The sequence below is a fragment of the Engraulis encrasicolus genome, unplaced genomic scaffold (genome assembly GCF_034702125.1).
Source record: "Engraulis encrasicolus isolate BLACKSEA-1 unplaced genomic scaffold, IST_EnEncr_1.0 scaffold_69_np1212, whole genome shotgun sequence".
NCBI lineage: Eukaryota > Metazoa > Chordata > Actinopteri > Clupeiformes > Engraulidae > Engraulis > Engraulis encrasicolus.
Genome location: NW_026946027.1, coordinates 72,454 through 97,372, shown reverse-complemented (window position 1 = coordinate 97,372; position 24,919 = coordinate 72,454). Strand labels below are relative to the sequence as shown.

At 41.5% G+C, this 24,919-nt stretch overlaps 1 protein-coding gene across 1 annotated transcript; it reads left to right on the top strand.

Annotated features, from left to right (window-relative positions):
- Window positions 1-1,369: 1,369 nt before the first annotated feature.
- On the top strand, window positions 1,370-2,414 carry LOC134444738 (major histocompatibility complex class I-related gene protein-like). Its single transcript, XM_063193957.1, has 2 exons — window positions 1,370-1,967; window positions 2,089-2,414. Exons 1-2 carry the CDS (start codon window positions 1,667-1,669, stop codon window positions 2,412-2,414), a joined length of 627 nt encoding a protein of 208 aa, XP_063050027.1. The 5' UTR covers window positions 1,370-1,666.
- Window positions 2,415-24,919: the final 22,505 nt, after the last annotated feature.

The following is a 24,919-nucleotide window of genomic DNA, read 5'->3' as shown; positions in this document are numbered from 1 at the left end:
AGTAAACGTGATTTAACAGTATAGTATAGCTACTACATCATATTGGCAGTATGAAGAACTGAAAGACTTTTTTCGTTATGATATACCTGTAATTGTCAGGAAGAGACTTAGACAGAGAGATGGGACAGGACCCAAGCCGGACTCAAACCTGGGTCCCCTGGTCCCCTAGGGTGGGGTGTGTGTGTGTTTGTGTGTGTTCTGCCTGTGCACATATGCTCAGTAAAAACACAAAGAACCAAAAGAAACAAATACTTCAAAAGTACTTTGATTTCTTAGGTTTTTGGAAACAATACTTTCATACTTCAACTTCAAAAATCTCTCAGTAACTTCTACTTGAAGTGGGGTAACTTTTGACATGTAGGCTATATTTCACTTAAGTGTTGCAGCTCCTGACTGTTTTTAGTCTTTTTTTATAAGTTAATTCATGATAGGACAGTGAAGGATTTGACCGGAAACATGGGATAGAGAAATGGGGAAGGATTGGCAAAGAATTCAGGCTGGATTCGAATCCCAGTCGCCGGCGTGGCAGCCCAGTGCCCTACCGTTACAGCCATGGTAGGGCCAGCACTTGAATATTAATGTATTGTTTCAGTGTTTTCCGCAGAACATTGTCAGAAACATGTGACCATCATACAACGTCAAGCTGTGCTGTTTCACATGAAATATCTTGAACATTTTTGTAAAGTGACTTTAGAAGGTGCATTTATGGCCCTACTGTGGCACTAGACACCTACATTTCCTTCGGGATTAATAAATGTTACTCTACTGTACTCTAACGGTAGGGCACTCATGCTACAAGGCCAACCCGGGTTCAATTCGGCCCAGGTCCTTCACCGGTCTTTCCCCCGTCTCTCTCTCCCCACTCGCTTCCTGTCTCGTGCTTCACTGTCATATCTCAATAAAGGTTAAATCCTCCAAAAATATATATTTTGAAAAAAAAATGCAAGGCACAAGCATAGGCCGAGGACAGGAGTCTGCATATTGAAAAGCACTACCTGTGTCATAGAGTGCATCTTAATATGCCACCTTGCCTCCTCCACTTGCGCTTGTCTCCTCGCCCCGCCTCCTGGCCCCTCCTCCGTGGAGAAAACGATGAAGTTTCCCAGCTGTCAGCCTAGCCACGACAACTTTTGAGGGACTGTTTTTCATTCACCATCCCAATTGCAAACGAGAAAAATACTCTACACTTGAGCTTTTGCAAGATATTGAAATATAATGCTGTTGTCAGTGACGTCATCATGACGAGAAGCGAGTGGAGGAGGCAAGTGGAGGAGGCAAGGTCCCATATTAAGATGCACTCATGAACTTCATTCACAGGTGGCCATTCTCTGCTGGCATTTGCCACCTATATCAGAGGGGAGGCGCCATTTCCTGCGTTTGGTGCAGCCATGATGCTGGACGATATCCAGATTGCATTCTACTCTTCAGATGAACAAAAGCTTCTCCACAGAGGACCAGGGACCGAAGACCACATCAACGAACCCAAACACCAAAAAAAATACAAATTCATTTACACAATTATGCAGGAAAAATGCCGACTTCAACTATTCAAATTTATTAGCCACCTCAATGACACAGATGGCAAGCACTGAATAAATACTATTTTGCCATTTTCATTCAGTTTCATAAGTAGTGCAGGCTCGTGGGATGATGGTGTAGACCTAAGATGTGCTGTATTTGTTCTTTATACTTCACCTTAGGCATTCAGTCCCTCCAAACTATATTTGGCTGTGACATGCTGGACCATAATACACCAGGCAGGATGATCTATAATGAGTCTTTCAATGGACACAGCGGAGACCAGGTTTACTTCAGCATCAATGACAAGGCCTTTGAAACACTCTACCGATGGATACCTTTTGTCAATAAACAATTGGCAATGGTGGTCTCAGACATTTATCAACCAATATGCCTCTCAGGACTTCATGAGATGCTGAAGATTCACAGGAATAATGTGATGAGGAAAGGTCCTGATGTTTGTATGCTATTTACAAATTGATATTAAAGGTTTTTATTGAAATACATTCACAATTTATATAACATGGCCCATAATTAATATTATATTAATTTAATTATAAATGTTCTCAGTCAAGCCCCGAGTCAGGCTTCTGCAAAAGGCCCTCCCAGACACTGGAGGTGTGAGAGTGACGTGCCTGGCTACTGGTTTCTACCCGCGCCACATCAACCTGACCCTGCTGAGAGACGGCCAGCCTGTGGCTGAGCAGCAGATCAGTGGGGGGGAGCTGCTACCTAACGGAGATGGAAGCTACCAGATGAGGAAGAGCCTGGAGGTCAGCACAGAGGAGCTGCAGCACCACCAGTACACCTGCACAGCTCAACACCTCAGCCTGGACAACAAGATAGACATACCACTAGGTGAAGAAGAGGATGATGAGGATGATGATGAGTTTTAGGGCATGGTATCAGCGAGCCCAGTCTCGCGAAAAAAATCAACTATATGCTTCGTGGTGCCGTCACGATATAGCCTCTTGTTCGTGGTTGGGCACTGCTCACTGTCGTCCGTAGGCTACGAGAGTGAGAGAGTGGGTGAGAGAGAGCGAGTGAGAGAGAGAGAGCACCCGAGCAGGGTGCATTCCGGGAGGGGAGCCCTGTCGTCGTATCAGCTTCATGTCATCTCTTTCTTCCTCCAACATTGTCCATAACCTAACCCTAAATCGCTTGTTTGAAATGTATGATTACCGTATGAAACTAGTGAGTCCCATTTTCAGTTACCCTCCTTCACTCACGCTTGATTGTTGACGTCCGTCCCCATTATTCTTCCCCCCAGAATCAAACTACCCCAATTGTCAATTCCCCCTTTCGTCACCCAGCCACGACAAATGAGGCTATATCGTGATGGCACCACAAAGCTTATAGCTGATTTGTTCTGCTTTTTTTTCTTAAGGATTTCACGAATGGCACGAGATACGGTTGTATCAGTGGTGTGGTGTACCATTTTGATAGTTTATTATACTGTATCTGTATTTCAGAGCCTAAACCAGGACCAGAGCATGATGGCATAACCTTGCCACAAAGATCTTATGTGCGAGTCTGTGCTGTACTAATACCCGTGCTCATCATCATCATAATCATCTCCATCTTGTGTAAGAGAGCAGGTTGCGGTAAGTTGGCCTGCAATGGGTCATTTTCTTCCCTCAGAGTCAGTGAAATTGCCAGATTGGCACAGTAGACTTGTCCCTATCCAACACTTCTTCACTTTACTCTCTTCTTATTCATCAAACTCATTTTAGCAGTCAGAAAAGGACCAAAAAGAAGACACATGTTATGCAAAGGATTAAATGCATGCCTTCAGAGGGGAGTCAATACTCAGGTATGGAAGTTATCATTTTATTAATACATTTTTTATTTATTATGCACCTTTGAAATAATTACAAAACTTCCATGTCTGGGTTGCTCCGGTAATGCGCTGTAGATGGCGATAGCGCACGTCTTGCGCAAACACCTCAAAAAGAGAAAGAGGAAGTAGGGGACAACGCCCCCTTAGGAGACCTAACTTGAGCACACGCTTTTGCATTGAGTGGGCGTGTTTTGTGTTATCTTGGTTTGATTCAGTATTTTTGTAAGTGATTTTGTTGCAACAGACTGTGAGAGACTAGCCAGGCCATGCCCTCCTAGTAACACCTTCTGTGTTGCTTCTAGTCTATATAGTATAGTAGTAAATGTTGTTTCCGATCTCCCGAAAAATCAGGAACTCCACTCACTTTGTCAGACACCAGTCAACCAGAAGCAAACCTAGGAAGGCGGGTCAACCATGCCATTTGGGAAACGTTAAATGTTATGTGCTTTGTCCGACCAAGTCTTGAAGAGATTTGAAAGTCGATGATAATCAGGCTAGTGTCAGATAGGAGTGTTAAGGATATAGGCCTACTTCTCATTAATGTGTGTTTTAATGCAGGTGAGATCATCAGAGAACATGTTGCCCTGACACAGAGAGAGAGAACTATGGATGCAGAAGACAAACACACCAGGAAACAAGTTGGAATCAGTCTATTGCACAATTCCCAAGGATGGGGTGTATTGTAACCAAACCAGTTAGGCAACACCAGCCCTCTATTCCCCTGCATATTAGTAGTGTAACTTGCATTTAATAAAGGCCTCACCCGCCAGGCTGCCCCTTTGACCTGGCTTATGTGCTTGATGGGTTAAATAGATTGACAGTTTCATCAAGTACTGTATATTGGGTAATGGACACCCCCCCCCCCCCCAAGAAATTATACTGACTTTTCATGAACATTTTGACACTTTAGGAAACCTATGAAAAAATATTGACAATGTTTCTGAATGCCAAAGCTGAAAGTCTGAATTTCCTGTAAATACTACTTTTTAAAAATAAATAAATCAAAACTTGAAGTTCTATCTCCATCTATCACATACATGGGACACACATTGATTTCAAATTCCATTCCATATATCACATTGCACATATATGCACGGCGATTAGCCGGCGAAGAAGAAGAAGAAGAAGAAGAAGAAGAAGAAGAGGAAGAGGAAGAGGAAGAAAAACTAGGCCGATGATGTTTGTGACCTGTATATGCTGTGTGTGCATGTATGTGTGTTATCTTTTGTGTGTTGTGATGATTACATTTTTGGTATGTGCTTATCATTGTTACAAAAGCACATAATACATCAGGGGCAAGATTATTTGCACATTTAAAAAATAGTGTAAGAAAAGAAACCTTCGTACAATTCTCAAAGCTTAAGAGGTTATGTTGTTACTATGGGGCAGTGGTGCCACATTATTGGCTTCTGATCCAGTATCTTCAATACTGGGAAAGGTATTTTTTTTAGCTCAAATAAATTACATTTGTTGGGGAAATTGTGTAACTTAACATAACCTTACCAAAAAAAATCAACCTGTGTAATAATTATTACCATTATTACTATTCATCTACATTCCAGTGTGTTTACATTTTTGACCAAAAAAGCAAAAAATTAAGTTAAAGTAAATTTAGTAAATTCAGTAAGAGAGACGTAGGAATACTGCCTCATGGGTTTCAATCAATTGTGTTGTGCAGGTTCTCTTCAAGGGAAAAGGGGTTTGTTAAACATCAAAATGAAAGAAGGTCCCGAGGCAACTCTGCTATTAAATCCTTGTTTTATTTGTGCTACATGCACAGACGCATTTTGACTTGCGCAGGAGTCTTTTTCAACCTTGTTGCGACTATTTGTGCCAGGGGAGAGAGGGCTGTTAATTGGATCTCGTCTCACATATTGTTCCTCTAAAATGGAGGATGGGGATTGCACAACATTGAACAGATCTACTGTTGATGATGGACAGTGTTTGTGCCCTAGAGCGGCATAGTAGCTCCACCTAGTGGCAGGACAGGCGGCCCTGTGAGATCCTATCAACACCTCTTAAAGGGCCTAATTTCTAGGAGGCACAATGTGAAAAGTGAAAGTGAAAGTCCATTGGGAAACTCCAACTCCCATTGTCATTGTGACACAGCACTCCACAGCACGGCTACTTAGTTTTGCAGTCCATTTTCTTGTAGGTTAGCCAAAACTTGTTTTTTTCCCCAAAATTTGATTTCTATCATGATGTGAAGTGGTATTAAAAGTAAAGTACAGTGTTTGAATATTGGCAATGGTGAACTTGTATCTATGCGTATTCCATTCTATTCAATTCTACATGTATAGCAGGTATTTGTACATCTTATTTTTCTGTCTTGCAGTTACATCATGTAGTGTAGGCTAGTACAGAGACTGCTGAATCCTGTCGACCCCGACGACAGACTATCATGTGGACTTTCCCTCAACATACCGGTTTCACTCGCAGCTTGCGCACAACTTTGTAGCAGGTGGGGAAGGTACACAAAATTGTAGTTCAAGGGTGGTAACTATACTGCTCTATCTGTCACTTCCTCACAGCTTCCAATTCAGCACAGCAGAACACGGTAGACATACATTTGTGGGAGTGGGTGAAATAAGTATGTGGGTTCAAATCCTCTTCCTTAAATCAAAGTGACAATGTTCAGGGTGTGTGAATGTAAATGTATGGAAAGGATTTTTCCTTTTGATCAACAAGGAAAACATTTCACTATGTCTGGGAAAACTGAGAAGTGCTGGTGGACACACTTATTTGCATGGGTTGCAGGAGTTATGACATGTTATTTTTGAAGGAATGTTACGACCTCTGCTGGCCAATTGTATGTAGGCCACCGAACAGTAGGTCTATATAGGGATGTGCTTCAGGGAGGGTAAAGTGGGGCTGAGACAACAGGGCCCCATGTATACACCACTCTCCAAAAGAGTTGTCACCTATCCATCTGTTTGGAATAACAGCTAATAACCTGACTTTCAATTAATCACTTGGCTTCAGAAGTCACTCATATGAAAGCTACAACCCTCCCGAATGAAAATGTATGTACAAAAATAAATTTCATGCACCAAAGAAAGAATGACCCTTTATTGAACACAGACAGGGCAGATTTTCACAAGACAAAAGTTTTGTCGCCTATCGAACATAATGTGAAAATAAGCAGATAAGTCACTTCAAAACACTTCAAACATGCAGATCGGGTGTCATACACCTCTCCAGAAAATCAACTTTGGCCTTAGGTGTATGTTTAGGGTTATTGTAATCATGGAAAGCAACACAATGAAAATCAATGGAGTTCAATGAGAGATGGTGACATATTCGCTATTCGTAGAGCAATACATGTTTAACTTCATGATTTAATCAATGATAAAAGCCCTCAAACACCTGCAGCATGCATGCAGCTCCTCATAAGAGCTGTATCCGTACCATGTTTCACTTTATGCACCATTTCTCTTTTTTCATATTCTTCATCTCCAACACCATATAGTTTTGATGCTATCAGTTCTAAAATGGTTGATCTTGGGATCTTGACTTATGAGTATGAGTCCCATTAGCCTTCATTTTTGTCAGAATTAGGCCTGACATACTCTTGGCTGGCTTTTTTGAGACAGGACAGTGGGAGAAACTTCTTTGGTGTTAAAGGTGAAGAATTTGGGAAAAAATACATGCCTAAAGTCAAACATGGGAGGGATACAGCTCTTATGTGGAGCTGCATGCATGCTGCTGGTGTGGTCTGCTCGTGTACACATTGAATTTTGAAACCCTGTTTTTAGCAAGCACACAGCATTTTTACACAGGATGGTTGGTTAGCTTATTTTTCAAACATTTTCTTAATTTTTCTTAATTTCTTAATTTCTCAACCACCCCAAACCCAAGGCACATACACAAAAATAAATGTTAAATAATGATGATTAACAACCACAACAAAAAACAATAACAAAAAATGCAATAATCATCATCATCATCCCCACAATTGAAAATTAACTAGAGTATGGTTGGTTAGCATATTGCTCATCTTTATCAAGTGCATAGGGCATGGTAAAATAGGTTGCTCATACAAATACCTTGTTTATGTTTACTAGTCCCTCTTGGGTACCACATCAGTCAGCATGTGCGCACATTGAAAACCTATTTACAGAAAATGCACAGAATCAGACAAAGTGCAATGATATTACATAGGCTATATTATATGTACTGCTGTGGAGGGGTGTGTGTGTGTGTGTGTGTGTGTGTGTGTGTGTCTGTGTGTGTGTGTGTGAGAGAGAGAGAGAGAGAGAGAGAGAGAGAGAGAGAGAGAGAGAGAGAGAGAGAGAGGGAGAGAGAGAGAGAGAGAGAGAGAGAGAGAGTGAGTGAGTGAGTGAGTGAGTGAGTGAGTGAGTGAGTGAGTGAGTGAGTGAGAGTGTGTGTGTGTGTGTGTGTGTGTGTGTGTGTGTGTGTGTGTGTGTGTGTGTGTGTGTGTGTGTGTGTGTGTGTGTGTGTGTGTGTGTGTGTGTGTGTGTGTGTGTGTGTGTGTCTGTGTGTCTGTGTGTGTGTGTGTGTGTGTGCTGTATATTGAGGGGGTTAGGAAGTGCTGTGTCAGGGCAGGCAGACTTAAGGTTCTTCAGCAACATAATCCACAATCAGCAACATTAAAGTGAATCACATACAATTGCACAAATAATTGCATGGAATCATGGTTGTCACACCGGTACACAGTATGCATAGTAACGCATAGCCACGGCCGCTAACATCTTTGACTGGGCCCAGGACAAAGTTATCTTAAAGGGCCCCCCAACCATTACATACAATGTGATTAGAACCTAATTCTGGGCCCCCTCTCTCCCTGGGCCCGGGACAACTGACCCATCCCATCCTCCCCCCAACACCCCTCATTTTTTTAATAGCAAGTGATTTGCACTGTTAAATAAGCTGAATCGTATGTTAAAATGGCAACAGTATCTGTAAGATGTTGTGTAGCTTTTGCCATTTGGTATTATTTTAAGCCAACACACCAGTCGAACAGTAGACAGTGGAAGTGTCAGAACACCCTTTGTGCTTGACGGTGAGTGGCACAGAGATCATTCAAATGAAGAGTTCAGATGCAAAACTTTTTAGAGAACCCAGTTGTTGGATTGGTTAACATTCATGTACTTGATAATACATATAAATAGTTATATTACATAAATAAAATAAAAATATGCAGTTTTGATAACATTGTATTAAGAATATTATTAAGATTCATTTCTGAAAAGGCACTTAGGGGGTTTTGCATCTGAACTCTTCAAATGCCAAGATTAAACTGACACAAGACAGTCATTCAGTGGCTGAATGAAGATCACTATGGGCCATTATTTTAACATTGTAAGTAAGTTGTGATAATGGCAGGTGAATTTCAATCAGTCTATGTTTGTGCTATACTGTAAAGACAGTATGACTTTATGCCATTGTGACATTACTGTGTGTTAGCCTAGTATCCAGGTCAGTGGCAGTTGTATGCATCATTGTGTATTTATGGATTCACAGTGTTCATTTATTGTAGTGTATATATACATTGCCAAACACCTATTTCCTCCATAGAAGACAGTTGGAGGTGATGGGTCATGCAGGGCTGTGGGTTTAGGATATTACCCAAGGGACCTAGTCAAGTGAAAGAAAGATCCTGCACATTGTCCATTCCACCAAGAAACTTCAATACTACGATTCAGCCATCACACCTTGTTCAGGTAAAGAATAGAAAGTGTGCTGAGTCTTTCTTACATTTAGGCTAGGCCTACTTTATGTGTAAAAGTAGACAATTTATGTAATGGGACCCCGTTTGTGAAATTTTAATATATTAAGTGTGTGCATGCACAACTTTTTTTATTAAATGTTGAGTTTGGCCCATGACTTCGCTTCAGATTTAGAGTTTGGGCCTTGGTCGATTTGAGTTTGACAACCCTGATCTAACCCCTTTACACAGAGCCTATGTTATAACCTTACTGTTAGCCAAATTGTAACGGCTATGTCTTCATCTGTTGCTTAAGGCTCTCGCTACTGTCGTAGCAATGTTGTTATGATGTAGGTATTTTCAACAAATAGTGAATAGGTCCGCCGGCGACCCAATCTGCACTAAGAGGCAAATGACATATGACATGAAAGTTGGGTGGTTTGAACTATACAATATTTGTTTATATAAGCCTACTGCTGTCGTGCTGCCCCAGCTGTGTACCTACAGGCTCTTAGTCGCCTGTTCTGCTATGAGGCAAGCTGTTAGTAACAGTGTTAATCTTGCTGTGTGCCTGTGCCACCCTGGTGCCTCACTGTGAGCCTGTGGAAACCTGTAGCCAATCCTACCCACAGGATAGCTGATGGGCTGGCCCTTGTCTGCCGTACCCTGCCCTGTTCTTCAAGCAGGACCCCACCCCCAGCGCTGACACGTCATGTCTGACTTTATGCCCATTTTGCACTCGATTGTCGTGTAATATTGTGTGTTCTCCATGTCCTCCAAGGAGTGCCACTCTCTCTCTTTCTCTCTCTCAAGCCTCGCTGGACACGACTGCTTGGATCTCCGGGTGCCTGCACTATCCTTGGGTGGATCAACTAATCATCATGTCTTTACCTTTGCTCCTGTTGACTGCAATAGTTGCCCTCTCCTCTTACGGTACCTGCAGACCTGCTCTGTCCATCCCCCCCAACCACCCCAGACCAACTCACCCCAATGCTGGCCTGTCCTGTCCTGTGCATGGTGGGTGCTGTCCTTAGTCATATGACTTTCCTGAATGGCAATCATAGAGGTAGAACATAATACACTAGTGACACTAGTGACACTAGTGACAGCACTGGGAAGCGGCACATGGAGCTTCCCATCTTGTGTAGGTAGAGCAGGCACCTTCAGTCAATGCTAATCAATGGTGAACACGCCCACCTCTGTCAAAAAATGGAAACTGTGTGAATATGAGGTAGTGTGAATATGAGGTAGGCTAACATATTAATCAAAGACTACATTTGAAATGTCAGGCTAAATATGTAATTATATCATATGAGTCGATAAAATACATTTAAAATCAAATTATATTAATTATGTTGATATTTAGAATTAGAAACACACTTCAACTAGTGTCCTTGTATCATGTACATTATTAAGCCATTTTTTGACAGGTGAGCCTCATTCTCCCTCTCCATTCATTTCCATTTCTGCAGGTCTACCTCCAAAAAATGGCTGACATGGATTGCCGTTATGTTCTACCTCTATGATTGGAATGCTGGAACTGCCACAGTGTGCCACGTATAGAGACTGTGTCTTGTCACGCTATGCTGGCAGCTGATGCGGGGACCGCCCCCCTCTGGTAGCTGTAGCAGAATACTGGAGCCGCTGCCGCCCCAACTACCTTGTCACGTCCGTCCACTACCTCTCTGGATATCCAGGCACCCCAGCCGACAAAGCAGTCACTCTACCCTCCACCCCCCTAGAGTCTCTCTCTCTCTCTCTCTCTCTCTCTCTCTCTCTCTCTCTCACAGACACACAGACACACACACACACACACACACACACAGACACACACACACACACACACACACACACATACACACACACACACACACACACACACACACACACACACACACACACACACACACACACACACACACACACACACACACACACACACACACACACACACACACACACACACACACACACACACACACACACAAACACACACTCACATTTTAATGAATACATTTGTACATTGTCAGTGTTGCTCTCTACTCCACTGTCCATGTGCCTTGGGTGTGACTGCTCCTCAAAGTTCAATCTTGGTGAGGTACATTTTATAAAAAAAATACTTGTCAGTCCCTACAATGTTAAAAGAAAAAGAAAACAACAAGAAAGAAGAAAAAATTAGTGCGATCCATTTCCTACTACAAAAAATACTTGCAAAAACTCCCAAATGCATGTGGGAAGGTGTGTTGTGGTCAGGTGAAACCGAGGTTGAACATTTTGGACATAATTCAAAAGGGTATGTTTGGCACAAAACATCACCGCAATAACACCATACCTAACATGAAGTATGGTGGTGGTAGCATTGTTCTTTTGTGCTGTTTGCTTCAGCTATAACTGGGGCCTTCATTAGGGAGGAGGGAATTATGAACATTTCCACAGGGGCCGTGGTAGTGGTACAAAATCTTTGTCCCCCTGGTAGAAAGGTGAAGATGAAGAGGGACTAATCTTTCAGAACGACAATTTCTCTAAGCACACGGCTACATCTACAAAAGAATGGCTTCACCAGAATAATATTGAGGTTTTGGAATGGCCCAGACAAGCCAAAGGTGCTGCAACTAAGCATTAATTTAAGGGTGTGTATATTTATGCAACCATGTTAATTGAAGTTTTTTATTTTCTATTGTTTCCATTTCCAGCTTTATGCTTGTTTCTCTATTGACTTGTACAGGTTATAGTTTTGATTGAAGGTGGAAAAAGCTGTGATTTTTTTTGTCTTTCTGTCATTTTTTTACATCACAAAAACCTGACATTTGAGGAGGGGTGTGTAGACATTTTGAAGTCACTGTAGGCTCTGCGCTAATGAGTAAAAGGAATGGCCTTGTGATCTTCATTCAGCAACTGAATGGCTGTTCCTCATGTGTCAGTTTAATATTGAAATTTGCATTATCTCTTTTTGGCACGTGGCGTTGGGTTGGACACAAAGGACGTTCTCACATTTCAGCTGGCCAACATTTTGACTGAATATTAGTTAATGATGAAAGCTACACTACACTACTATTTTTAAACATATGATGCATCTTAGCCCTCCTATTAAAATGACGAAGCACATGATCCAGTTGCAGAATCAATAAGCTGGTAGAATATTATATGATATAGAATTTGCTACACTAAAAGCATATGAAGGAGACATTATTAGGAGGTTTAATACACCATGTTGCCTTTTGGTTTCTGAATAATGGGACTGAGGATGGTGTTTTAGGTTATTGCATCAAAAAGACAGCATATAAGGATGGTGGGCTTTATTGTTTTTGACCCTGGTGGGAATGGGATCCTATATGTTTCAGTTGTAGCCTATGCACTAGGCCTAATTAAAATAATAATAATAGTACAAATGAAATAATAATAATACTGTGTCCATGGTGAAAATGAGCAGGATTGTCCATATTACAATAATTTACACAATGACAATGACTGATGTGCACAAGACTTTCTATGGTATAGTTTTCATGATATAAAATAATATTACACCAACAACATACCACACCTGTCCCAATGTGCTTTGCAGAGAAAGGCTGATATGCAGAGAGGCTAAATGTTATTTTACAGACGTTTTTTGTAACTTGATAGTTCTTGTCATTGTGTATTCATTTCAGTTCAGCACATACAGTATGTGAAATATTAGTCAGTTGAAATGTGAGAACATCCTTTGTGTCCAACCCAACGGTGAGTGTCAACCAAGCAAATAATGCAAATCCAAATATTAAACATGCAGTAGAAGTGACACAGAGGGGAAGACCACAAGGCACACATGTGGAGATCACCATGGGTCGTGTGTTTATAATGTTTACCTTAATCCTGAAGCTAATAGGTGAGTTTCATTCACTTTCATTCTTCTTCTGCCACAGTGTGCCATGTGTGGAGTGTGTCTCTGTCTTGTCACGCTATGCTGGCAGCTGATGCGGGGACCGCCCCCCTCTGGTAGCTGTAGCAGAATACTGGAGCCGCTGCCGCCCCAACTACCTTGTCACGTCCGCCCACTACCTCTCTCTCTCTCTCTCTCTCTCTCTCTCTCTCTCTCTCTCTCTCTCTCTCTCTCTCTGTCTCTCTCTCTCTGTCTGTCTCTCTCTCTCTCTCTCTCTCTCACACACACATACACACACACACACACACACACACACACACACACACACACACACACACACACACACACACACACACACACACACACACACACACACACACACACACACACCTCTTTAAGGAATACATTGTCAGTGTTGCTCTACTCTGTGGATTACTGACCAGAAGGCCTATTGGAAGAAATTAAAACATGGGGCCACGTCAATTTTTGCTCAGAATTCAATATGGCCGCCATTTTCCAAAATTACTTGTTTTCATGCATTATTACATTGTACTACAGGTATAAGGTGATATTCATGAAAGATTAACTACTTTCAGCACTATTCTGTCCTATTTCCTCATATACATTTTTACAAAGGTTGACTAAACTAAAACAAATGAAAATAAAGTTGGACACCTTGCAATATCCAAAGGAAAGTGCTGAAAATAATGATTGAAATGCACATTGAGAGTCTATTGCTGGGAAAATTAGGCCTATTGTCCTGTCAGAGTTTTCACAGTGGATTACAGACCCGAAGGCCTATTGAAAAAGATTAAAACTTGGGGCCTTCTAAAATGTGCTTCAAAATTGAAAATGTTCTCTGTTTTTCAGAATGGCAGACTTTTACACATTTGTCTGAATACTGTAAGGCCATAATTATCAATAAAGATTCTTTGATAATAATTCTTTGATATTTTAATTTCTTCCAATAGGCCTTCTGGTCAGTAATCCACAGAGAAAAGTGCGGTAGGACGAAAGGCCTAATTTTCCCAGCTGATGACCTGTCTATCAAGGTTGTTAGGATGGTATGTCACCGGCGCCCCCATCTGTTCACATGACACCAGAGAAAGGCTCAATAATGAATGTGGCTGACCACCTGCCTGCATGACAACTATGGTAGCCTCTTACTGCAGATGGGGTCGCCAGCGGGCCTGTTGACTCTCACTGTGCACCTTGCTTCTCAGCTTGATTAGTGATTATTGTCTGTATGCCAATGGAACTGTGTGTCTCTACACCTGTCTGTCCTAACACAAGTTTTACATATTGAAGTATCAGATATGAAAAGAGAAGAATAAAATAAATGAATGTATTGCAACAGCTGTGTCCTCAAGTTCATTCCGAACCTGTCGGGGAAATAGTGTGTGATTATAATTCCAGGGTTGTCTTGCCTTATAATGAGACTGGCAGAGTCACTTTTCAACATATCTAATCAAATGGTTTGATCAGTGTACCTCCACTCGGTTACATTTGGCAAGCTGCAAAGTGTCAACTACATCATAACAACATTGCTATGACATTACTGAGAGCCTGAAGTAACAGATTAAGACATAGCCATTACCATTTTGGTGACAGTTAAGGTTATAACATAGGCTCTGCGCTAAGGAGTAAAAGGAATGGCCTTGTGATCTTCATTCAGCAACTGATTGGCTGTTCCTCATGTGTCAGTTTAATATTGAGATTTGCATTATCTCATTGGCACGCGGCGTTGGGTTGGACACAAAGGGTGCTCTCACATTTCAGCTGGCCAACATTTTGACTGAATATAGAACTAACGATAAAAGCTGCACTGCATCTTACAGACACTACTGTTCTAACATATAATTTATCTTAGCCCTCTTATTAAAATGACAAAGCACATGAACCAATTTTATATGAATTTTAGTGTGATTCTGTTGACTGTAGACTACACAAAATGATAAAAGCTACACTAAAAGCACACAAAATAGGCCTCATTAGGAGGTTTAGTACATCATGTTGCATTTTGGTTTCTGCTAGTGTATAATGGAAGTCAGGGCTTTTTCTAGGAATTTTTGGTATGACGGAGCATCATGGCAGGTTTCGAGGGGGGTGAAGGGGGTTGTCCCCCCCGTGATTGAGAAATTTACTAATGGCGCTCTAAAAAGTAATTTATATATATTTTTAAAAAGAAGTATGAGGGCGCACCCGCGGAGGTATGAGGGTGGAGCGCCCCTCTTTCCTCGTTCAGAAAAAGCCCTGGGAATGAGGATTGTGTGTTTTAGATTATTACACCAACAAGACAGCATACACACATTGCAGAATTCACTGTCTTTGCCCCTGGTGGGCAGGTCTCAGCTCCAAGTGGCCCAGCCCAGCCCAGCCCAGCTCAGCCCTTTCTGTACTTGTCATTCCAGCCAGATGACTCCACGGTTGCACACATATCCACATCCCTCTGACCTGACAACATGAAGGAAGACGTGACTCCTTCACCTTCACCGATCTTTAAAGGAAGCTCATGACGTCTTCTTTTGTTAGACAGCCTGCAGTTTGATTAAACATGCATTGCCTACCTAAGGCAGCATAGCCTAGCCGACATACCTGATTTGCACAGCTTAATAATTGAAACATATGTTCAAATAGTTGTCGATAAGCTGTTGTCTTTTATCGTTTTATATTCTTTTTACATTTCTTAGTACATTACATAGTACACAGATATTATTAGATGTAAGCTGTCACACTGCCATATTTATTTGCAGTGTAGTTATTTCAAGACCATATGTCTCCACAGATTGTATGTTGCTGTTTTGATCCTTTTTTGAAAGTCGCTTTGGATAAAGGCATGGGATGTACTCTGTAGCCTAATGTAAAGTTCCTGCTCAGTCCTGCTCAGAGTGACATTTTGTCTTGTAGCATTCATTCTTGTGTAAGATGGAATGGGTATCTATGTTTCAGCTGTATGCACCAATTTTAAATTAAAAAAATGAACGGGCTTTGCCCCTATTCCTAATAAATTCATGTTTTAATAATAATACTGTGTCCATGGTGAAAATGAGCAGGATGGTCCAATAATTTACACAATGACAATGACTGATGTGCACAAGACTTTCTATGATATAGTTTTCATGATATAAAATAATATTATACCAACAACATACCACCCCTGTCCCATGTGCTTTGCAAAGAGAGGCTGATATGCAGAGAGGCTAAATGTTATTTTACAGACGTTTTAGTAACTTGATAGTTCTTGTCATTGTGTATTATTTTCAGTTCAACACATGCAGTATGTGAAATATTGGTCAGTTAAAATGTGAGAACATCCTTTGTGTCCAACGCAACGTTGAGTGTCAACGAAGCAAATAATGCAAATCCAAATATTAAACATACAGTAGAAGTGACACAGAGGGGAAGACCACAAGGCACACATAGTGAAGATCACCATGGGCCGTGTGTTTATAATGTCTACCTTAATCCTGAAGCTAACAGGTGAGTTTCGTTCACTTTCATTCTTCTTCTGCCACAGTGTGCCACGTGTGGAGTGTGTCTCTGTCTTGTCACGCTATGCTGGCAGCTGATGCGGGGACCGCCTCCCTCTGGTAGCTGTAGCAGAATACTGGAGCCGCCCCAACTACCTTGTCACGTCCGTCCACAACAGCGGACAAAGAAGCAGTCACTCTACCCTCCACCCCCCTAGAGTCTCTCTCTCTCTCTCTCTCTCTCTCTCTCTCTCTCTCTCTCTCTCTCTCTCTCTCTCTCTCTCTCTCTCTCTCTCTCTCACACACACACACAGACACACACACACACAGACACACACACACACAGACACACAGACACACACACACACACACACACACACACACACACACACACACACACACACACACACACACACACACACACACACACACACACACACACACACACACACACACACACACACACACACACACACACCTCTTTAAGGAATACATTGTCAGTGTTGCTCTACTCCACTATCCAGCGCCTTGGGTGTGACTACTCCTCGTAGACAGGTCAGCTGGGAAAATTAGGCCTTTCGTCCTACCGCACTTTTCTCTGTGGATTACTGACCAGAAGGCCTATTGGAAGAAATTAAAACATGGGGCCACGTCAAGTTTTGCTCAGAATTCAATATGGCCGCCATTTTCCAAAATTACTTGTTTTCATGCCTTATTACATTGTACTATAAGGTGATATTCATGAAAGATTAACTACTTTCAGCACTATTCTGTCCTATTTCCTCACATCCATTTTTACAAAGGTTGACTAAACTAAAACAAATGAAAATAAAGTTGGACACCTTGCAATATCCAAAGGATAGTGCTGAAAATAATGATTGAAATGCACATTGAGAGTCTATGGCTGGGAAAATTAGGCCTATTGTCCTGTCAGAGTTTTCACAATGGATTACAGACCCGAAGGCCTATTGAAAAAGATTAAAACTTGGGGCCTTCTAAAATGTGCTTCAAAATTGAAAATGTTCTCTGTTTTTCAGAATGGCAGACTTTTACACATTTGTCTGAATACTGTAAGGCCATAATTATCAATAAAGATTCTTTGATAATAATTCTTTGATGTTTTAATTTCTTCCAAAAGGCCTTCTGGTCAGTAATCCACAGAGAAAAGTGTGGTAGGACGAAAGGCCTAATTTTCCCAGCTGATGACCTGTCTATCAAGGTTGTTAGGATGGCATGTCACCGGCGCCCCCATCTGTTCATATGACACCAGAGAAAGGCTCAATAATGAATGTGGCTGACCACCTGCCTGCATGACAACTATGGTAGCCTCTTACTGCAGATGGGGTCGCCAGCGGGCCTGTTGACTCTCACTGAAAATAGTCAACTACATTGTAACAACATTGAGATGACATTACTGAGAGCCTGAAGTAACAGATTAAGACATAGCCATTACCATTTTGGTGACAGTTAAGGTTATAACATAGGCTCTGCGCTAAGGAGTAAAAGGAATGGCCTTGTGATCTTCATTCAGCAACTGAATGGCTGTTCCTCATGTGTCAGTTTAATATTGAAATTTGCATTATCTCCTTGGCACGCGGCGTTGGGTTGGACACAAAGGGTGCTCTCACATTTCAGCTGGCCAACATTTTGACTGAATATTGAACTAACGATAAAAGCTGCACTACATCTTACAGACACTACTGTTCTAACATATAATTGATCTTAGCCCTCTTATTAAAATGACAAAGCACATGAACCAATTTTATATGAATTTTAGTGTGATTCTGTTGACTGTAGACTACACAAAATGATAAAAGCTACACTAAAAGCACACAAAATAGGCCTCATTAGGAGGTTTAGTACATCATGTTGCATTTTGGTTTCTGCTAGTGTATAATGGAAGTCAGGGCTTTTCTAGGAATTTTTGGCATGAGGGAGCATCATGGCAGGTTTCGAGGGGGGTGAAGGGGGGTTGTCCCCCCGTGATTCAGAAATGTACTAGGGGCGCTCAAAAAAGTAATTTATATATATTCTTTAAAAAGAAGTATGAGGGCGCACCCGCGGAGGTATGAGGGTGGAGCGCCCCTATTTCCCCGTTCAGAAAAAGCCCTTGGAGTGAGGATGGTGTTTTAGATTATTACCACAAGACAGCACATAAGGATGGCAGGCCTCATTGTCTGTGCCCCTGGTGGGCAGGTCTCAGCTCCAAATGGCCCAGCCCAGCCCAGCCCAGCTCAGCCCTTGTTGTACTTGTCATTCCAGCCAGATGACTCCAGTTTCTGCACACATATCCATGTGCCTCTCTGACCTGACAACATCGATGAAGACGTGACACTATTGCTTTCGCCAACGTTTTAAAGAAACTCTTTTAAGTCTTCTTTTGTTAGACAGCCTGCAGTTTGATTAAACATGCATTGCCTACCTAAGGCAGCATAGTACATACCTCAGGTTTTGATTTGCACAGCTAAATCATTTTAAATCATACGTTAAAATAGTTGTCTATGTCTGTTGTCTTTTATCATTATATATTATTTTTTAAATTTCTTACACAGTACATTAGTCTGATATTATCAGACGTAAGCTGTCACACTGCCATATTTATTTGCAGTGTAGTTATTTCAAGACCATATGTCTCCACAGATTGTATGTTGCTGTTTTGATCCTTTTTTGACTCAGTTTGGATAAAGGCATGTAATGGGATGTACACCATAGCATAAAGTTCCTGCATTAAGATTGTATGGGCTACATGTTTCAGCTATATGCTAAACATTATTTGCTCCTAATCCTAACAAATTCAAGTGTAAAAAAAAAACAATACTGTGTCCATGGTGAAAATTGAGCAGGATGGTCCATACAATAATTTGCACAATGAAGACTTTCTATGATATAGGCTACCGTATTTTTAAGTGTCTGTAAGGGATCCTTGTTAATGTGGGGCAGTAGTCTATTTTATTTGTGCCACAAGCACAGACGACGTGTTTGAACTTGTGCAGGTGTCGCATCTTGAGAAAGACTTCTGCGAAACGTGTCGGTGCGTTTGGCACAAGTAAAACAAACTATTACCGCACATTTGCAACTACCTCTCTGGGCACCCACACAGTCCAGACACTCTATTGTAGTTTCTCTACCCGTTTCCCACAGACTAATATAAACACACACCATTTTAAATAAATAGATGTCCTTCCTCTCTATTCTAATGTCTGTGTGCCTTATTGTTGGGTATGACTCTGCTCCTCAAGGTTGTTAAGCGTGGTTCACATAACCCCAGAGTGGCCACCTGCCTGCATGATAACTGTATTAAACAAACCACCTAGTGATCTTCCTTCAGCAACTGTGCCGGTTTGAAATTTGCATTATCTCCTTTTGGCACACAGCGTTGGGTTGGATACAAAGGATGTTCTCACATTTCACCTGGCCAATATATGTCTGAAGTATTGAAGTTAAAAGAATACTAAATGATGAAAGCTATATTCTGCATCCTGCATACACTACACTACAATTTTAACATAGTATATGATTTAGCTTATTAAAGCTAATGAAATATTAGTCAGTTGAAATGTGGGAAAATCCTTTGTGTCCAACCCAATAGTGCATACCAACAAGCAGATAATGCAAATCAAACTATCAAGCACAGAAGGGACACAGAAGTAAATACTTGGGTTGTGTTTTTGTTTAACATCTTTACCTTAGTCCTGAAGCTGACAGGTGAGTTTCATTCACTCTCATTTTTCAGCCGTTGTCTGGGGTTATAGTCAGGTTCATTACGTTTGGATCTGAACCTTTCGCTGGATTTTTATGGGGATTTGGAAAACTATACATTTTTGAAAAGTATATTGTATAAGCAATCAGAAAAACCATGTTTCCATTTGCACAAATGTCTGCATGGCGGCCATCTTGGATTTTTCAAAATGGCTTCCGAAAAACCATAATTTTGCAATATCTCAGCTTCTGAATGAGCTAAAACATTGATTCAAACTGTTAACCTACATTTTCAGGGTCACTGAATCTACTGGTGGTAGTTTTAATGTTCTCAGACAGTTTGTTACCATGCTAATTTATTTGAACTGGTGATTTACTGTATAGTATCTACAAGTAGATGCATGTCTGTCAAGCCCACCATACAAAACATCCCAGCTAGAATGTGCAAAACAGTTTACGTGTCCAGCATTGTGCTGTATATATCCAGGCTTGCTTGTGCAAAGCTCATACCAGCTACATTGTATCCAGTAAACAGGAGCAGTGCCATGTAGTGAATATATTGAATGTCAACAGGCGTTAAATTTTTGCCTTTTGCCTTCCTTCAGCATGCATGTATTTTCTGTATGATGATCCTGGAAACTGACTGCAAGACACAGTTACAAATCAAGTAATAAATTGGTGTTATTAATATTGTTAATGCACATACTGTCATTAACTGGTGTTGGTGATGGTGGTGGAGTGTAACAGTGAGGGTTCTGTTTGCTGTTTGTTCTGGTTATAATCATGGGTGAAGAGCATCGAGGTGAACAAGAGGCATTATCAAGCATTATGAGCTCATTAACTGGAAGCTGTGTGTTTTATGCCAGTCTGACGATGCCAAAAGGTGGTTCTGGTCCAGAATCCAAGATTAGACGCCGATGGACATGTACTGGAAGTAGTTCAAGAGGCGGCCAGTCTGAGTGATGGGGGCTATGTTAAAATCAAAAGACGACTGCAGAACTGCACTAGACAGGCCACAACCTCCCAGTGATGCAGCACCTTCTGCACTGCTTCTAGGCAGGCCAAGAGAAATGTAAATATTGTTTCTGATCTCAAAAAAATCGGGAACTCCACTCACTTGGTCGGACATCAATAAACCAGTAGCAAACCTAAGGAGACAGATCAACCATGCCGTTTGGGAAATTACATTTCCGAAATGTTAATTGTTATCCACTCGATAAGAAACCATGCTTCTTCTACCAAAAGGACGATAGTGAACTGCTTTATCAGGTCAAAACTGCAAATGGCAGTAAAACTCTAAAGGCTGCTGTAAAGTCCCAGAATCCCACCCTGAAAACAAGAATGACCACCAGCATCTCAGCAGATGATGCACATTCAATTGCTGTCCAATATCACAAAGATTGCATTCAGTAGAAAGTGGCTGAAAAAGAGAATCCTCACAGTCTTGCCATAACTGAAATCTGTCTGTTCTAAATGACCTAAAGAAGTCAAAAGTCCCTACTATCCAGAAGCATGTGAAGAAGACATGTTTCATGCTGCAATGACAACTGATGAATATGATAACATGAAAGCAATTTACAAAGCAGCACAGGTGACAAGGACAAACATTGCAACCTTCACCAAGACAGGCCAGGGAACAGATGCCATACAAGTATACAGCAACATCAATGATGTCCCAGCTGAATTGTACAGACTAGCAAGGGTGTGTCTCTCTTTCGGCCACTTTCTACTGAATGCAAGTTCATGATTCTCCAAGGCTTCTGAATCAAGCATGTTGACATAATTTTTTTTCAATGATGTCCATGCTTTGTCCATGCACCGCCAATACGGTTGATCAGCTCAAGCAGACATGTTGACGTCAAGGCTTCTTTGAGAGTTGTATTTCTGTCAGGCCTGAGTCTCGCCGTACATGACACATGTTTTGTCCCACAATCTTTGTGATATCATACATCAATTGCATGTGCATCATCTGCTGAGATGCGGGTGTTCAGTCTAGTTTTGAGTGTGAGATTCTGGGACTGTTCCAAAGCAGCCTTTGGAGATTTTCCCGGCATTTGCAGTTCTGACCTGATAAAGTAGTTCACCATCGGCCTTTTGGCAAATGGAGCTTTGTTTCTTGACGAGTGGAGTGGAGAAGAATTAGATGTTGAGGGGCCTGGGTCATCCATTTCTGTTCATCCTCTCTTCTTGCCACGCTTCTTGGCTGTGCACCGTCCTGTAGAAATGATGTGCATGTTGGTTGCTTGCATGCTGTATTTGAACCTTGTTGGTTGCACCTGAGTGACAGGAGAGATGCTAGACTGCTTTCTGTGTCCCTGGTGTCTCAGCTGTGCAGTTCTGCAGTCGTCTTTGGATTTAACATGGTCCCAATAACTCAGACTGACCCTCTCTTGAACTACTTCTCGTACATGTCCATTAGTGTCTAATCTTGGATTCTGGACCAGAACCACCGTCTTGGCATCATCAGACTGGCATAGAATACACAGCTTCCAGTTAATGAGCTCATGGGCTTGACATGTCTCTTGTTCACCTCAATTTTCTTCACCCATGAATATAACCAGAACAAACAGCAAACAGAACCCTCACTGTTACACTAAAGCACACTCACCAACACCAGTTAATGACATGCTCATATGTGCATTAATAATATTAATAACACCAATTGATTTGTCACTCTGTCTTGCAGTCAGTTTCCAGTATTATCATACAGAAAATGCATGCATGCTGAAGGATTCCCCCAAATGAAAAAATTGAACACCTGTTGACACTCAAAACATTCACTATGTGGCGCTGCTCCTGTATACTGGATACAATGTAGCTGTGAGATTTGCACAGGCAAGCCTGTAAATGTACAGCAAAATGGTGGACATGTAAACTGTACCAGTTTTGCACATTCAAGCTGGGATGTTTTAAATGGTGGGCCATCTACTCATAAATACTATAAATCAATAGTTCAAATAAATTGGTGTGGTAACAAAATGTCTGACAACAATAAAACTAACACCATTAGATTCAGTGACCCTGAAAATGTTGGTTAAGCAGTTAAAATCAATGTTCTAACTTATTCAGAAGCTGAGAAATGACAAAATATAGTTTTTTCGGACGCCATTTTGAAAAATCCAAGATGGCCGCCACCTGTGCAAATGGAAACATTGTTTTTCTGATTTTTCTGATCTACTTTTAAAAAATGTATAGTTTTCCAAATCCCCATAAAAATCCAGCAAAAATACATAATGAACTTGACTATTAGATGTAATGTTGTAAAGCTATGATGTTTGGGCCGCTGTACTCTGAGGATATCATGAGCACACTGTGTGAATACTGTAGTGGGAAAATAAATTCTCTCTTTTCCTCTCTTTTCTCTCTTTCCCCCTTTTCCCCCTCTCTTCCCCTTCTTTCCCCCACCGAGGCAGTCCATTATGCCCCATCTTCTTTTCGAACGTGTTGCGAACAGTTTCTTCCCATGTAGAAGCTTAGCGCTGCCGCTGAATGACAGGGGGGAGGAGGAAGATGTGCTCAGGGGGGAGGAGGGAGATGTGATCCAGACCTGCCCCCCGCCCTGCACACTGCAGTTGAACATACTTGAACACAGAGCTGCTTGAACAGTTTCGAACAGATGGGGCAAAGCGGGCAATGAAATGCCACAACGTCGTGACGCCGAGCAACCAATCACCAAGTGAGTTCACATCCGGGTATTGCCTGTGGAGAGCGCCTATTTTGAATTCAGCAGCACTGTTTACAATCAGATAACTACGTGTTAATAGTACAAGTTGGTGCTTTAGCGGCTATTCTTCTGCTATTCTTTGTTCTGTTTACTGTGAACGTGCTGTTTATCCTGTGGTTTTGTTTGTTTGTTTTACACCGGTGTATATTATTATGCTGTGGATCGTCGTACTGAAGGTAAGCGCTGTTACATTGGTAAATCGAAGGCACCGTTACGTTGTTGTAATAGTGCTACTAAGCTATCACACCTGTCTTCATGTGCATTGTGTCATCGGAATATCTAAACAAGCATTACGTTGTGTTTATTGAGTCTTTGAACCTCTAACGTGAGTATCAATTGCCGACATCATTGTTGACTGTTGTCCGATAGTGGGTTTATTAGCTAATTTGAACGTCACGGCTTAGTTAACAAACCATTCCTCGCCATTGGATAACATGAATGGACTCTCCTGTCTCCACCACCCTCTGGTTTATTCAGTTGTTTTTTTAATGTATAATTCGCAGATATGACTAAAACCGGAAAACCAGTTTGGTACAACATTTGCCAACAATATGCACAGGGCTCATTCCAGTTCAAAACAGGCATGAGGCCTGGAGCCAAGAAATGGAAGGAGACCCTGGAAAAGATTGACGCTTGTCCTCTCCAGAAGGCCAAGGTGAAAATCGACTTGTTTGGCAGAGCAGTTTGTTCCTGTGGTTTTCACAATGTAGGTTCATTTTCAAAGCACATTTCTTAGACATGCAGTTGCATGTTCTTTAGGCTACAGAGCAGATTCCACAGACCTATGTTGCATCTAACTATCACCAGTTTCTGACGGACGGACCAACATTGTGGAATCACTGCATGTTGCTAATAAAAGATGAGAAATTATGAGAAAAGTAGAGAATATAAACATTTATATTAAACATAAGAAGTAAAGCTATAAGACAAGAAGACACTTCTATAACTCATTGACTAAGAGTCAGTACAGAGACCATAAAATGACATCACCTTACATTACATTTAGCCAAGCAGGTGATTTTATCCAAATCAATGAGTTCACTGTACAGATGAGTTGTTTCGTGATGAAGGTGGCAAAAAGGAAGACTCCCCACAATCTTTTTAAAGGCTGAGGTGGTGAAGGTGAAGGTGCCACGTCTTC